General features: G+C 40.4%; 1 protein-coding gene across 3 annotated transcripts in view; it reads right to left on the bottom strand.

The window, feature by feature from the left end:
* Window positions 1-7,158: 7,158 nt before the first annotated feature.
* CEP126 (centrosomal protein 126) overlaps window positions 7,159-14,871 on the bottom strand; it is a 49,735-nt gene continuing 42,022 nt past the window's right edge. Inside the window, exons 9-12 of one of the 3 annotated variants that reach the window (XM_073338023.1) lie at window positions 14,464-14,551; window positions 13,719-13,928; window positions 10,996-11,060; window positions 7,159-7,545 (exon numbers count right to left, since the gene is read on the bottom strand). In XM_073338023.1, the coding sequence (XP_073194124.1) occupies window positions 7,441-7,545; window positions 10,996-11,060; window positions 13,719-13,928; window positions 14,464-14,551 (468 nt within the window). In that variant the 3' untranslated portion in view covers window positions 7,159-7,440. Of the gene's footprint in view, window positions 9,124-10,995; window positions 11,061-13,718; window positions 13,929-14,463; window positions 14,552-14,871 lie in introns of those variants that run through there. The other 2 variants (XM_073338017.1, XM_073338033.1) reach the window with 2 other exon arrangements.

Genomic DNA, 14,871 nt, shown 5'->3' with positions numbered 1-14,871 from the left:
GCATTTAACAGTGCAATTTCACAAACAATGTGGATGCCCTGTCCCAGCAATCTCATAAAATTGAAGTTTATTCATATGTTCTGTGTCTGCAAAACATACAGCATACTTCTGAGAATGCAGAAGTCTATAGTGATTCTGCTGAGGCCCTTATCCCTTGCAAATGGCTAAATTTGTCCCATTCTCTCAATCCAGCAGCCACAGAACTTTTTATTTCAGTAGGAACAAATTGGCTCGTCTCCATGATTGAGAAGTATTCTTCTTTATAAAGAAATAAATAAAAGTGTGTTTGTCTGGAGTTGGTGCTTATGAAACTCAGTAATGAGAACTGAGTTTAAACAAAATCCCCTAAATTTGGAAGGGATGTAAACCCTCATCCTTCATCCACCCTCTACTTGAAGGGATTACGAATACATTTCCCCTATGGACACGTTATTCCATAATTACCCAAAATGTTTTTTTTTAATACCTTCCTTTGAAGCAGCTAATCCAAGCAACTGTCAGAGATGGGGTACTAGACTAGGCAGACCACTGGTCTGATCTGGTGTGGGAATTCCTATAAATCAGGAATAGTGCAAATAAATGCTGTGCAAGTTACTCACACAGTTTTGCAAAAAGAAAAGGAGTACTTGTGCAACCCTTCTGCCCGTCAGAGTTGGCAGCAACAAGGGCCGGGTTCAATATCTAGGGGATCCATTCCAATAACACAATGCAAACCGGCTCGAGCCCCCACCCAGTGACCTGGGACAAATATATACCACCCCCGCTGGGCGCCTCCAAGAGGCGATACTTCCCCTCTCGCAAGCACATAGTCTGAGTGTAGCAAAAGTCTTTTAATAACAGAGAGAAACAATGTGGCATTATGTTGGGGAAACACCACCAACAGGATTCATGACACAACCCATGAGCAAAAACAACCCCACCCCAGGCAAATTGGGGCATGCCCTTTTCCCTTTGGTTCTTGAGTCCAGCAACCCCAAATCACCCAAAGTCCCAAAAGTCCAATGCCCCAAAAGTCTCTGTCCCTGGTCAGGGCAGCCCCAGAGTTCGAAAGTTTATCGGCGGAGCTTTACCTCCCAACCTGGGTGGAAATGGGACGGGGGTAAGAGGCACCTTACGTGATCTGAAGCTGACCGCCCCATAGCTCCATAGCGGCGCTCCGCCAGCCACCCCACGAACTCCTTCGCTCAGCTGCGCTCCGCTCCGTCAGCCGCCCCACGAATTCAGCTCCACGGCCCACAAGCAGCTCCTGCCATCCACACACTGCTCCGCGTCGAACTGCTTCACCAGCCGTCCCGCAAACTGCTCCACAATATATCTTCAGGCTCCCCCACTACTTAACACAACACTCAGTGATTTCAGCTCTTAGGTGAATTCAGCTTATAGTAGGGGAGCCCCAGTGCTGGTGCACTGTCAGCCCAAAGTGAGCTCAGCAGCCTATAACTAGACTTCTAATGAAATCAAAATTAGCTCTGATATTCCACAGTGGAGAGAGGAGGAAGTGCAATCAGCATGTAAGGCCCTCACCAAGGGGCCCATACCACCAAGTACTACTACTTGTCCCCAGCCTCTCTCCATTCACACAGTTTTGGAACCCATGACCCTTGCCTAGCGAGTGCTACTTAGTTGATGGTGAATCCCTCCATCATAACAAAAGGCCACGTACAGTTCCAAGCACAGTTCCCATAATCAGGGTAATAACAATTTATTCTTCCTGCCCCAATAACAGAGACACTGGGGATCCCACAGCAGCCAAAGTGACCATTTGGGCAGCTATGGTCTCATTCTAGGCGTGGTGGGTGTGCCTATGCAAATGAGATCGGCCCCTGAAGTTCTTTTCCACAACTTGCCACACCTCACCTTAGAGTCTCTAAGGTGCCACAAGTACTCCTTTTCTTTTTGCGAATACAGACTAACACGGCTGTTCCTCTGAAACCTGTCACACAGTTTTGTGAATGCAGTTCTCATCTGCTCCGTGGCCCCACTGGTATTCCAGTCCCACAATTCCATCACATTGTGACAAATAGTGTAGTGTCTTTATCAGGCTGGCAAATATTTGACTGCCGTGAGTCTACCAAATACATCATTTGCTCTTTCGGTAATAAAAGAGACTTTGAATCCAGGTCTGTACAGGTAAAAATACTACTGCATTCATTGCTTGCTTCACCTTTGCTCCCAAAGACACTTCAGCTGAAAAAATACTTACAGCTACATTCTGTTTCCAGATATGCTCAGGGAGCTTCCAGTGAAGAATCAGAGGACAGAATTTGACCCTTGGATTATACTCCTATACTGTAGCAGCTTCCCACAGGGTATATAATAGTTTAATATTTTCTGGGACTGTGAGCGGGAGTATCAGGCTCTAACACCACTTGGTCACTAATTCCTTTGAACTGCTATTGTTGCTAGTGCCTCTGGTAACTCCATCCTTTACAGAAGAAGTGTGGTCTTGTGGTTAAGACATTGGACTAGGACTCAGGAACTCTGGGACTAATTCCATTACAAATTTCCTGATTAACCTTGGACAAATTATTTAATCTCCATTCCTCATATCTAAAAACTTCCTTTGTTTTCATGTCTATTTACACTGTAAGCTCACCAGAGCCGGACACTTTTACATGACCTTAGGGTTTACCCTGACCAACAAATCTGGGTTTAGTATTAAATTGCATCTACATTAGGGCGTAAGTGCTTCTTAAATTGGGGTTAGCTAACATGATTTCAAATATCTTTTCTCCTGGTCTCGACAAAGCCTCTGTATTTGTACAGTGCCTAGTGCAATAGGGCCCCTCTGTGCACCATAGTAATGCAAATAATAATTCAGTATTAATGCAACTAAAATGTTATGACATAGACAGATGTTCTTTATAAATTGTCAGTTTATTGCTGTTTGTCATAGTACCTGCCAGAGTACTGAGACTGAAGAAAAAGGCTAGAGCCATTGGGTATTTCCAACTCTGAGAAGCTAATTTCAACTTCAAGAGAAGAAAAATTACTTTGAAAAGGAAATCTACAGATTTGCAAGTTGCAGTGGGGGAGGTTTATGTTGGATATTAGGAAACACTATTTCACTGGAGGATGGTGAAGCACTGGAATGGGTTACATAGGGAGGTGATGGAATCTCCATCCTGAGAGGTTTTTAAGGTCAGGCTTGACAAAGCCCTGGCTGGGATGATTTAGTTGGGGATTGGTCCTGCTTCGAGCAGGGGGTTGGACTAGATGAACTCCTGAGGTCTCTTCCAACCCTGATATTCTATGATTCTATGGCTTATTCTGCTCAAATGTCAGCTTTATTTTGTGGTCTAGCTCCCATAGTTGGATTGCCTGTGACCCATCAGTCTTGCATTCAATAAAATAAGTGTATTCAAGTATAGAAGTACTTTCATTACATGGGGCCAGGACATATGCTTTATTTAGAACATGTGAAAGTCATTCTTTATTAAATACAGTGAAAACACTGGTATACAGTTGGACATATCTGGAGCCACCTCTGTGGTTGTTCTAAAGCATCCAGATCAGAATCTTTGAAAATCAGGCTCACGATGTGTAGGCTTAAGGAAGAAAATGCTTTACAACAAACAGACGTGTTCTTTGTATTGAGGCTTACACTTGAGCCACGCTAACTTGCTTTTCTTATATTTTCTTGTCAACTTAACTTTTTGTCAAAGCAAAGAAGTGGGTGAGGTTTATATTTGGGAGCAGCAAAGAACTGCGCAGGGTAAAGAGTTTTTGACAGAAATCCAACCTGCCCAAACATGAAGATCTTCATTTCTGAAGCAAAACTGTTTGGCAAATGTTTGGTTTTAATGTAATCTATACTTTGTCCACCCTATAAGAAAATTAAATAAAGTTTTTCAGCCTTTGATTTCCTTGAAGTGAGAAGGAATATCTAGAACTGTCAGTCTCAACTCTGGCCAAGATTTCAAAAATTAGCTCTTAAGTAAGTGGCCTGCTTTTCAAAAGTGCTGAGCGCCCACTGACTTTGTTTGTATTTGCGGGTGCTCAATATGTCTGAAAATCAGGCCACTTATTCCAGCACCTAAATAAGAACTTTCAAGTAGGATTTTCAACAGCGATTTAGGAGGGCAAATCCTACTGATTTTCAATGGGACTTGTGCTCCTAAATCAGCTGGGCTCTTCTGAGAATTCCACTCCAGAAACCTTACTTTAGGCATCCACTTTTGCAAATCTCAGCCTTTATTTCTAGTTAAGGGGAGAGTGGATTGACTCAAGAGCTTTGCTTGCTTCCTAAACCAGTTGGGAAAATATTGCATAAGATGACATTCTAGCTCTCTGACTCCCAGGATTGTTTTTGAACCTCAGCCTCCAGTAGTTGAATTATTTGCTTTCCCTCTCAATCACTGAGGGGAAACTTTTCCCCAGAGTTTAAATATTAAATCTACTGAGGGAAACCTCACCATTCTGGAATGTTACAGTATCCTGCATGCAAACAGAAGGGTATGGGCTCAGCGTAGTTAGTGCAAACAAATTCTGACTTTCGAGTGCTGCTGCCTATATTCACTTGCCCTGAGTACATGTACAGTGTTTTGTTGGAGATTTTAAACATCTACTGTGAACAGCAACAGCCTAATAAGAATGGAAACATCAGAATCTTTTGCCAAGTGGCTGCAACTTTGGGCTCCCTTTCTTGGTAGCAATGACAGGGAGGAAAAACACAGCCATCCCTAGGCATTGCAAACTTTTTTCCCCTTTGATGCCCAAATCTAGAGTATGCCAACATGTCCCAAATTTAATCCAGCCCATGTAAACCTAAGAGGTCCTATCAGATCTGTATTATTCCAAGGCCCACAGCCATTTCAAGGCCTAACTAGAGGCAAAGTGAAGTATTACCTCATTTCCCAGACAGTGTGGGTTTGGGAGAATCCTAATTTTACTTCTGCTGTGAGAAATATAATTTCTGCTGATAGGACCATCTGCCACAGAAGCAGCTAGCATTAATCTTAGCTGATGAGCCCCACAAGCAACCAGCTCTCAATCCATTCTAAGGTGTCCAGTTTGCAATGGAGCAGGAGGTAAAGGAGAAGGCCTGCTTTCACCTTGTCCTCCTTTTCCTCCTGTAAGATAATCCCAGCGCTTGTTAGAGGCACTGGGATTGATCGAAGGCAGACTTCTTAACAAGGGAGGGCTGCCATTAGATGGCAGGTGCCACAATGCCCCCTGAAGGGCTGTGGGCACCTTCCATACTCTCATCCTGCAAGGGGATGATTGTGATGGATGTTCTTGCTTCTGTTTTTCCTTATAAATGGAAACTTCTGTGAAACTTATATTTATCATACTATAGTTCATAGTGTTTGGAAACAAAAACAACAAAGGGAACAGATCATATCAGATAATCTTCCCATACTTTAAAAACATTACAGGAGGGAGAACAAGAGAGCAACCTGCTAAGTAGACAAAACTGGTCAGACGTTTCAGTTGAAAAAGTTTTCCACTGCAAAATGTTACTTTGACAAAACAAAAAATTTAACAGAATTTTTCACAAAAGAAAATAATCAAAACAAAAAATGTTCAGAAACATTTTGAAATTTCATTTCAAAAGTTTAATTCATTTTTATATTTTTATTTTTACATTATTTCATGCCTTACTAGTAGTAGTACACAAGCTGACATATGTTAGGTCATAACGAGAACAAGTCATTTTGTTCTAATAACTACCGTAGTCATGACATATGAAAAAATAGTTGACATTTTTAAAAAATTATTTTATATTATTTTACTTTTAAAATCATTAACAGTAGCAGCTACTTAGTACAAATCATACCTTACATCCTATTTTCTAGATCCTGTTTGTGTTGTAATGAGCGCTTATCTTCCTTTCTTCTTCAAAGGATCAAACGGTTTCATTAGAACACAAACAGGAATACTAGAAAATAAAAGACAAAGTTTTGATTTAAATTTAATAGCAGGTGCCCTTAATGAATTCAAAATAAAATAGAATATTCTCAATTATTATGTCAATGACATCTTGTCACCTTCTGACATGACCTGACAACGATGATGTGTCATGTTATGCGCTACTACTATTACCATGTCATACAATAATGTAAAAATAATAAATATAAAAATGAAAAAATCGAAATGAATATTGTACTTTGAAACAATTTCAAAAATTTTAAATCAATTTTTTTTAATTGTCACTTTTGTGGGAAATTCAAATAATATTTGTTTTCACGGAATGAAAAATGTAGGAATGTTGAAATTTCCCACGTAAGGGAAATTCTGAGTTCTAACCAGCTCTAACTGGGACGTATTGAATCAGTTATAGTGCACTATGGTAAATAAGGAAAGGTTGCAATGATGTAAGCTGGACAAACGCTACATACATGCTCTTCAGATTGTAGAGGGCTTTTGGAACTGTACTAACAGAAACCATGACTCAATTATAACCAGTTAAAATTATAGTTTTCACTTTCAAATCTTCAATGGATAAACCTCAAGCTATAGTTAGTTTGCTACCTATAATGTTTTGATCAATTTAAAGCTGCTGTTCTTAGAATGAGATAGGCCTGGAATAATTTTCCCTAGACATACACATAAACTGTAGAACCCTGGGAGCCATAGTAGAAAACTGTCTTTATTATGTGAAACTACTATTTTTCCTCTTTAGTTTGTGGCACATACTATATCCATGTAATTGTGAACCACCTGTGTAAGCTCTGTGTAAACTCAAAAGCTTGTGTCCTTCACCAACAGAAGTTGGTCCAATAAAAGATATCCCTCACCCACCTTGTCTCTCTAATATCCTGGGTCCCAAATAGCTGCATCAGCACTGCACACAACAAAGGTAAGTGTAATACAGTCAAGGAAATTCAGAAGCTAGGAAGGTTCCAGCATTTTCGGTAAGAGCAGCTGGAAGAGAAACCAAGAGAAGCATGAAGCTGACAGCATGGTCAGTTTTAGGGCCATCAAACAGAATTGTTGACCGAGAGGCATAGACAAGTCTGTAGTAGACTGGAGTGGGGCCACTGGATGAAGGATAAGAGATGCAACATTTACCTGGATTATTGATAATCAGATGATTTTCTACAACATACCTTTTACAAATGTAACAGAATTTATTAGCAAATCTGGAAAACCATGAAGATAGGAGATTAATTTATACATAATCTTAACCTGAGTAGCAATATAATCTCTTTTCCATGTCATTTTAATTAAATATACAATAAATTTACAACCAGCTCATTAAAATGTGAGGTATTTCCATTCTTTTAAAAATGCAATATTTTACAATAAAGTGCATAATAGAATGTCTTAAATGTAAACTAATCAACTGACATTCATTACTTGTGTTACTGTTTACATCTTTACACTGTGGTTGATTTTATAGTGTGTAGTGTTTTGAATACAAGTATACATTATATAAAGAACATGAGGCTGTATTAAAATAAAATCCAGTGAAGCATCCTTTGATAGTCCATGTTACTATCTTCTCTGCAGTCGTGATAGAGTATCAGCTGACATACTCAGATACCTTTGCATGGCTAATGGAGGATCCACAGAAGGGGAGGATGCAGATTGCTGAATGTTCTATAACAAATTGAAGAATAATGCTTTTTTATGTGTAGCATACTGTGGGGGATACCCAGAGCTGTGAGTTACTGTGTTATCCCTCTGCCTCAGCAAGAGTGAGTTTTGCTTGCTATTAGACTGTGTGTCAGCTGCCTGCTACACCAGTCTGTTTTCTTCTCAGTAAACTCCTCAATGCTCTCCCAACCCAAACCTCGCCTAGCAGGTAGCAATCAGTGAACTTCAGCCTCCGAGCTCCTCAGAGATGTTTCTCTGCAATGTGAACTCCTTACACTGTGCATTCACAGAAGATATTAAGTTTGCTGGTCTGTTACAGAGTCAATCACATCTTATTAATTTAACTGGGGTAAATATAACCCTTCAAACATAGCACTGAATTGGCTTATAATAAACGTAAAACAAGTGTACTAACAAAAGAGCATGGATTAAGTGATACCAAATAAAAGAGATAAAGGTAGAGATAGTTACAAGCAAATAAAAGAGAAAACACACATCTAAAAGTCTAAAACTTAATCTAGCAAGGTACAGTCTTTGTTCAAGATGGTTTCTCTGACCCCCAGTCTCCTTTCCAGCCTTATACTGGCTGACCTGGTCAGGACCCATCACAGAGATTAAATCACTTAGTTTCTTTGTCTCCTTAAGGTGAAGGTTCAAGATGAAGTCTCTTTCTGGTCCTTATATCCCCAAAGAGGTTGTTTTTGTCTTAAAAGATAGGGAGGCCTCCTGGGGATTCAGTCTTCTGTCTCTCTGGATTGCAGGAACTATGTTAATTCTCTATCAAGTTCAAGACCAGGATAACACACTGGTTTAGCTTGATAGCTTTGTTTACTGCTAATATGCAAATTGAGGGAAACCCACATGCCTTTGTCTAGGACAGACCTGTTTATCACCTTCACCTAGGCTAGGCTCTCTGGTCTTAAACAGGTTCTAGTAACATCATACAGAGGGGATTCATAATTTCACATACAAGATTAACATGCATCTTATAAATAATATTAATGACCAGTGTGTTGCTAGCATTCCTGTGATACCTCACAAGGCATATTTTGTACAGTAGTGTGTAAGGTGTGAATACAGGGGTGCCTAAGGTCACAATATGATAATTTATATTTTATGGTGTTTAACATAAAACCAAAGAAACATCAATTGACAATATCATGTGATCTTCTATTTTCAGCTACATAAAAGGTGCTGAGCCTTTCCTCTGAGGTAATGAATGGCCCCTTCTCTCACTGAAATCCATGGGAATTGAAGAAGATAAAACTCACCCACAGACTTCGATAGAGCAGGAGTCAGAGTGTAAACTCTTTGAAACAGGGAATATGTCTTATTATATAGTTTGTATACAAAATCACTAGTATCCCTGGTAATAATCCCTCTGGTGCAGGAGAGGGGAATCTGACTTTTCAAATTCCACACATACTATCATGGCTAGAAGGAATGGAGGCAGTTGAAGTGTCCTGCCTTCTTTTACAGTCTTGCTTCTGGTATCATTGAATCAGTAGGGGTATAAGTGCTTCCACAGGCACTGCTTTCAGAGATTTCCGCTGTTATGCTGTACAACTGGTGCAACTCCAGCTAGTGAGAATGTATAGAGGCCTCTTGAAGAATGAGTAACTTCTTTCAGACCAAATTTTTCTTTACACTCATTACACATTTTGGGGGTAATAGAACTGTGTGAAATATACAGTCACCTGTCCATATTTTTTCTCAATATACATGTAGAGTAAAATAACAGAGAATACTGAATCACACACAATATTTTTTGAATAACAGTGATAATTTGAAGTGTAAAGTCTGTGCTTAAGGTACTCACTAGCCTATACAATCCTATATATACCTGAAACTGGTATTATATTGGTTATATTATATTAAAGAAACAAAACTATAAAACAGAAAATAAAAATACTGAAAAAAGAAATATAATGCAGATTAGTTGTAGAACATGAAGTGATCTCTGCAGGTCATGAAAATATTTAATTATAGACTCAATTACCCTTCAGGTCACAATAGAGTACATCTTTTTTTCCTTCACATTATTAGGGAAAAATAACTAATTAAGGGCCTTATTTAGCTCAAATGAGCCTGCAAAGCCACTGTTCTTAGGAAACTTTGTAGGCTTTGTGGCAACTGCTCCAGATTCCAGAAGAGGAATGATACGTTATATTCTCACCTAAAGCCAAGGCTGACAGGCCAGATACTCAGCTGGTGTAAATGAATACTTAACGTAGCTCCATTGACTTCAAAGCCTGATATAAAATCCCAACAATACACTTAAAATTTAGGGCACACGGCTCATTAATTTATTCTGTTAGGTGCTGAGGGTCTCAAATCCAGGCCTGCGAGGTTGCTGAGCAAAAACCACCTCTATGACACTGCACAGAAGGATCAGATGAACGAACTGCACCTAATGCCCAGCTAATGCCCCGCCTGCTAATTCACAGAGTCATGTGACTAGCAGCAGAATACTGGACACCACTAGATACATAGGTGCTGATTTTTCTTTTTTCCAGTGGATGCCCCACACTAGCTCTGCCCCCGGGGCCCCACCCTCACTCCACCTCTTCCCGCCCCGCCCCTCCCCCCAAGACACCCTCCCCTGAGCGCCTCCCACCCACTGCTTGCTCCTTTTTGCCTCCTCCTGCCTTAAGGGCAGTGAGGGAGGGAGGGAGAGAGGGAGGTGGGCAGAGAGGAGCCAGTGGCAGGGCAGCCCTGCTCAACAGTTGATGGGCAGGATGGCCTTGCTCAAAAGCTAAGGGGAGGGGCAGCCCCACTCAACAGCTGAAGGGTGGGGCAGCCCCGCTGAAGAGCTGCTGGGAGCATAGGTTCAGCCACTGAACAACTGATTGGTGGCCAAGCCCAGAGCCACCACAGCAGCAGCTCTGGTCAGCCCTGTGGATGCTGAGCACCCTCTATTTTTTCTCTGTGGGTGCTTGAGCCCCTGAGCACCCACAGAGTCTATGACTGGGTATAAAGTTTCCTGTACCTGTTCTACCTCTTGTCTGAGCAACTAGTTGCAAGGCCTGTTGCTGCCTAGATCCCTGAGACCAAGTCTCTGCTTCTTTGTTCGGCTCCTAATCCCTTTTCCTATCACCATGGCTTGTCCACGCGCACACTACCAGGCCCTACTCCTTCTTCCTGCTTCCTTGCACTGATGCCAACTGCTGACTCCATCTTTCATCCTGGGTGTGACTTCTGACTCTGATTCCAGCTTAATCCTTGGTGTGGCTCTGACCCTTGTCATGGCTTCTGACTCCGGCTTTGATCTTTGGTGTGACTCCTGAGAGCAATGCCAACTCCACCTCTGGCTCTGACGACTAGGTCAGACAGCCCTGTTCCGAACACTATCCCACACAAATGGCACTCTGAAATTCTAGCAACTCAGTTAATCCTAAAACAAACCAAAGTCAATACTGTCTAAGTCAGAAAACAGTAAATCTGAATGCTTACCAAAGGAGAGATTATCTGTAAAACACTTGATGTGGATAAGTTTTTGGCAATGGTTTCTTGGACATCTAAAAATAGTACAAAGCTATGATGCAACAATTATATAAAACACCTGCTAGAACAAAAACATGAACAATAGTCAACAAGTCAGTACCAACCTTCCTAAAGACTGTGGAAAATACAACAATTTAACTGCAATTTAACAAGTTAACTATTTTTCTTTGGCCTGAGGAAGGTTGAAACATCTACTTTATTTGTATTTATAAAATTTGGAATTGTAAATTAAACATGTAGCACCTAAAAAGAAATCCAAATCTGAAAAAGAGAAGGCCAGTTCCTCAGAGATAGGATAACAAAAACCAAACCAAACAAAAAATAACCCACTCAGAATGGGTTAGCCATTTACATGGCCATGTTGAAGGCACACTGTCTTGTAGTATAGTGCCAGATTTATGTTTTCTGTAAAACAAAACAATAAAGGAGCTGAGATGGTGAAGGTTTAACAAAACCCTGGCATCTCTGTCAAGAATGCTTTTTTGCCGGCTCTCAAATATAAAGGGAAGGATAGCAATCTTTATGCATGCGGTAACATAAAATCCCTCGTGGCCAGGTGTACTGAATCACTTTACTTGTAAGGGGGTTAAGAAGTTCAAATAACCTGGTTGGCACCTGACCAGAAGGACCAATAAGGAAAGAAGATACTTTCAAATCTGGTGGGGGGCGGGAGGTTTTATTTGTGCTCTCTTTATTTGTTCCCTCTCCAGACAGAGAGAGAGACCAGGCAGGTAAAACATCTCCTGAAAACCTACCTGAAATGATTAATCTAAGATTACAAAAATTGTAGGTAAGGCAAGGAAATGCGTTAGATTATCTTTTGTTTTAGCTTGTGAATTTTCCCTATGCTAAGAGGTGGTTTCATTCCTGTTTTGTAACTGGGAAGCAGAGTCAGAGGGGAATCCTCTGTGTTTTAAATCTTTTTATTTACCCTGTAAAGTTACCCTCCATCCTGATATAGCAGGTGTGATTCTCTTACTTTTTTTTTTATAAATAAAATTCTTCTTTTAAGAACCTGATTAATTTTCAGGGTCCTAAAAACCAAAGGGTTTGGTCTGTGCTCATATTGTAACCAATTAGTTAGTATATTATTCTCAAGCCTCCCCAGGGAAGGGGATGAAGGGACTTGGGGGGATATTTTGGGGGAATAGGGACTCCAAGTGACCCTTTCCTGAATTTTTGTGTGAATCACTTGGTGGTGGCAGCAATACTGTCCAAGGACAAGGAAAGGAATTTGTGCCTTGGGGAATTTTTTAATCTAAGCTGGTAAAATATAAGCTTAGGAGGTCTTTCATGCAGGTCCCCACATCTGTACCCCAAAGTTCAGAGTGGGGAGGGAACCCTGACACCAGCTATACCTGGCCAGAAAGTTGCCACCTTTTCTTTCAGATATGGACTTTGACATAGTGATCCATGTCTTTGACACCTCCACACTGGATTACTTTGCAATACATTCTATATAGCATTACATCACTTGGAGCTAAGACCACTTGGAAATGTCAGCTGGTGATGGATGCTCGTACCCATACTGCAAAGTGGCTGGATTCTGGCTGTAAATTTTCTTGGGATAATTCCTCTTGTGGAGATGAACTTCTTACTGAGATAAAGCTGGCAGAGTCGACTTCTGCACCAGCCACCCTCCCCTGCCTCTATTGTAGGGGTCCATCAGGGGAGGAAAAGGACATACTGTGGATGGTGCCGGGACCTGTCTGCTACTTTACCTACCACCAGTGTGGGTAGACTCAGAATTAGGGAGCCAGATCTGATGGCCACCCCCCTTGTTGCACCTAGTGGAGCTTGGATAAAAGGGGAATCGAGCCCATGGTGTCTGATAAATTTGGAATACAATGTGCAGTAGTTAATTGCACACTAGCAATGTTTTACTTTAGTTTTTGTAATTGTATGGTTTGCAGTCATTACTTTTACATTTCTTTCATTGTTCCCTTAATATTCCTTGTTGGACTTTCCTTTTTACTTTCTAGTTTTCTTAACTTTTTCTCCATTTTAATTATCTTCTGTCTGTTGCTTTGCTACCTTCTTTAGTTTTACTATCTCCTGTCCCTTTCCGATCTGCCTCTATGTGCGTGTGTCTCTCTCTTTTTCCTCTACAGTTCATAGAGTACCTTCTTTTCCATTTTTCAGTGTTTCTCATTTAATATCTCCTTCTGCCTAATCCAGAGGACATCATACCAAAACTACCTCTTAAAATAGAGAAGTCGGAACTGCTGTTTTTCTGGGATCAGTGACTCTGTGTTACAGCTAAGCAGATTCCCAGTGGGTGCAAGGTTCCTCTTCTCTGCTTCTGCCACTCCTATGGGAAAGGGGAAATCTGAACTCCTTTTCAGAAGTTGTATTGAGATGTCATTCAGGCTAACATCTCATGTGGGACCAGTGAGCATACACAAGTTTAACGGATTAAAAAAAAAAATACAGGGACAAATCCAAAAATCTTACTTCGTTTTCACTCAGGCAAAACTCCCATTGTTTTAAATTAGTTTTGCCTGAGTAAGGGTTTTGTACTTTTTGGTAAGTTTACTAAACAGCAAAATGCAACAGGACGGAGCAGATGCACCTATAGGTCTTTATTGCCACATATATGTCTATGCTTATATATGTCACTCAAACGATTCTTTAAAATTTATTACTATGTTAATACTATACATTGTACTTACTCTGCAACCTTTGATTGAGACGATCAAGTGACTGAAGAATCTTCTGTTCTTCTAGTGACAGTGCACTCATGCCTCGTTGCTGGGCCTTGGTAAGCACCATGGTTTGTCCAGGTGGTTGCACTGTTTCCATAGCAGCCAGGATTTCACCTTCTGTAACTGAGGTACTTGCTAGATTTTCTGCCAGCAAAAACTGGGCAGTGCTTTCTGAAACTAAAGATTTTACAGAGCTGGTCACAGTCTGAACTTTTTCAGATTAGAATATTTTATAACATCTAGACCTATTGCTCATTTTCATGGATATACTGCACACAAAAATCCACATTAAAACAATATTAATGTCACAAAGTCATGCATTCAAATGTTAAGAAATGCCAGAATTAAGGTTGCCTGTGCTCTTACTATGGGGCAGAGGAAGAGAGCTGGTGGAGGAGCCAGTCCTGCCAGCTTTACGTCCAGCTAATGGTGACATACTGTGCCTGTACATGTAGCTGTCATACACTTAAATAAAACGCAACACTAGAGGAATAGAGACTTTTTTTTTTCCCAGTGATGCTCTTCTAAACCACCACTCAGATTTCAGTGATATTGTGCTGTGCTGTATTAACTTTTAGTGGAAAAATCTTTACTTCCAGCCAACAGACCATATTTTCTGATTCAGAATCATTGATGCTACAAGGCAACAGCTGATGTATAGTGCAACTATTTTATCTATAACAAAGAATGGAACTGAAATGAACTACTATACCTTCATCAGAATTAGGGATGCCACTCACAGTTTGCACTGGCTCAAATGCACATTGAAATGGACTTAGCTGGACAGTATGTATTGTATTCTGTAAAAATTGATCACTTTATCAGAATAATTTTTAAATATTATTTAAAATCTTAACATTTCTGGAGCTTTTTAATGTTTTAGTTAAATAAGATAGTTTATGTTACTGAAGTTTACAGGCTGTGTGTTTTCAAGTTCAAAAGCTACTGTATTTTGAAAAATATGAGCAATTAATAAAGCTTTTTTAAAGCACACAAAAATGTCTATGTACATCTTTGTCTATATTGTGATTGCTAAGCAACAGCCTGCACTGGAGAAGTGTGGAGAGGATCCACAATAGCAAGAGACCTTAGAGGCATTCTGGTTGACTTTTGTTTTACA

Source organism: Lepidochelys kempii, chromosome 1, assembly GCF_965140265.1.
Source record: "Lepidochelys kempii isolate rLepKem1 chromosome 1, rLepKem1.hap2, whole genome shotgun sequence".
In the NCBI taxonomy this organism is placed as follows: domain Eukaryota; kingdom Metazoa; phylum Chordata; order Testudines; family Cheloniidae; genus Lepidochelys; species Lepidochelys kempii.
This window is presented reverse-complemented; position numbering and strand designations above follow the sequence as displayed.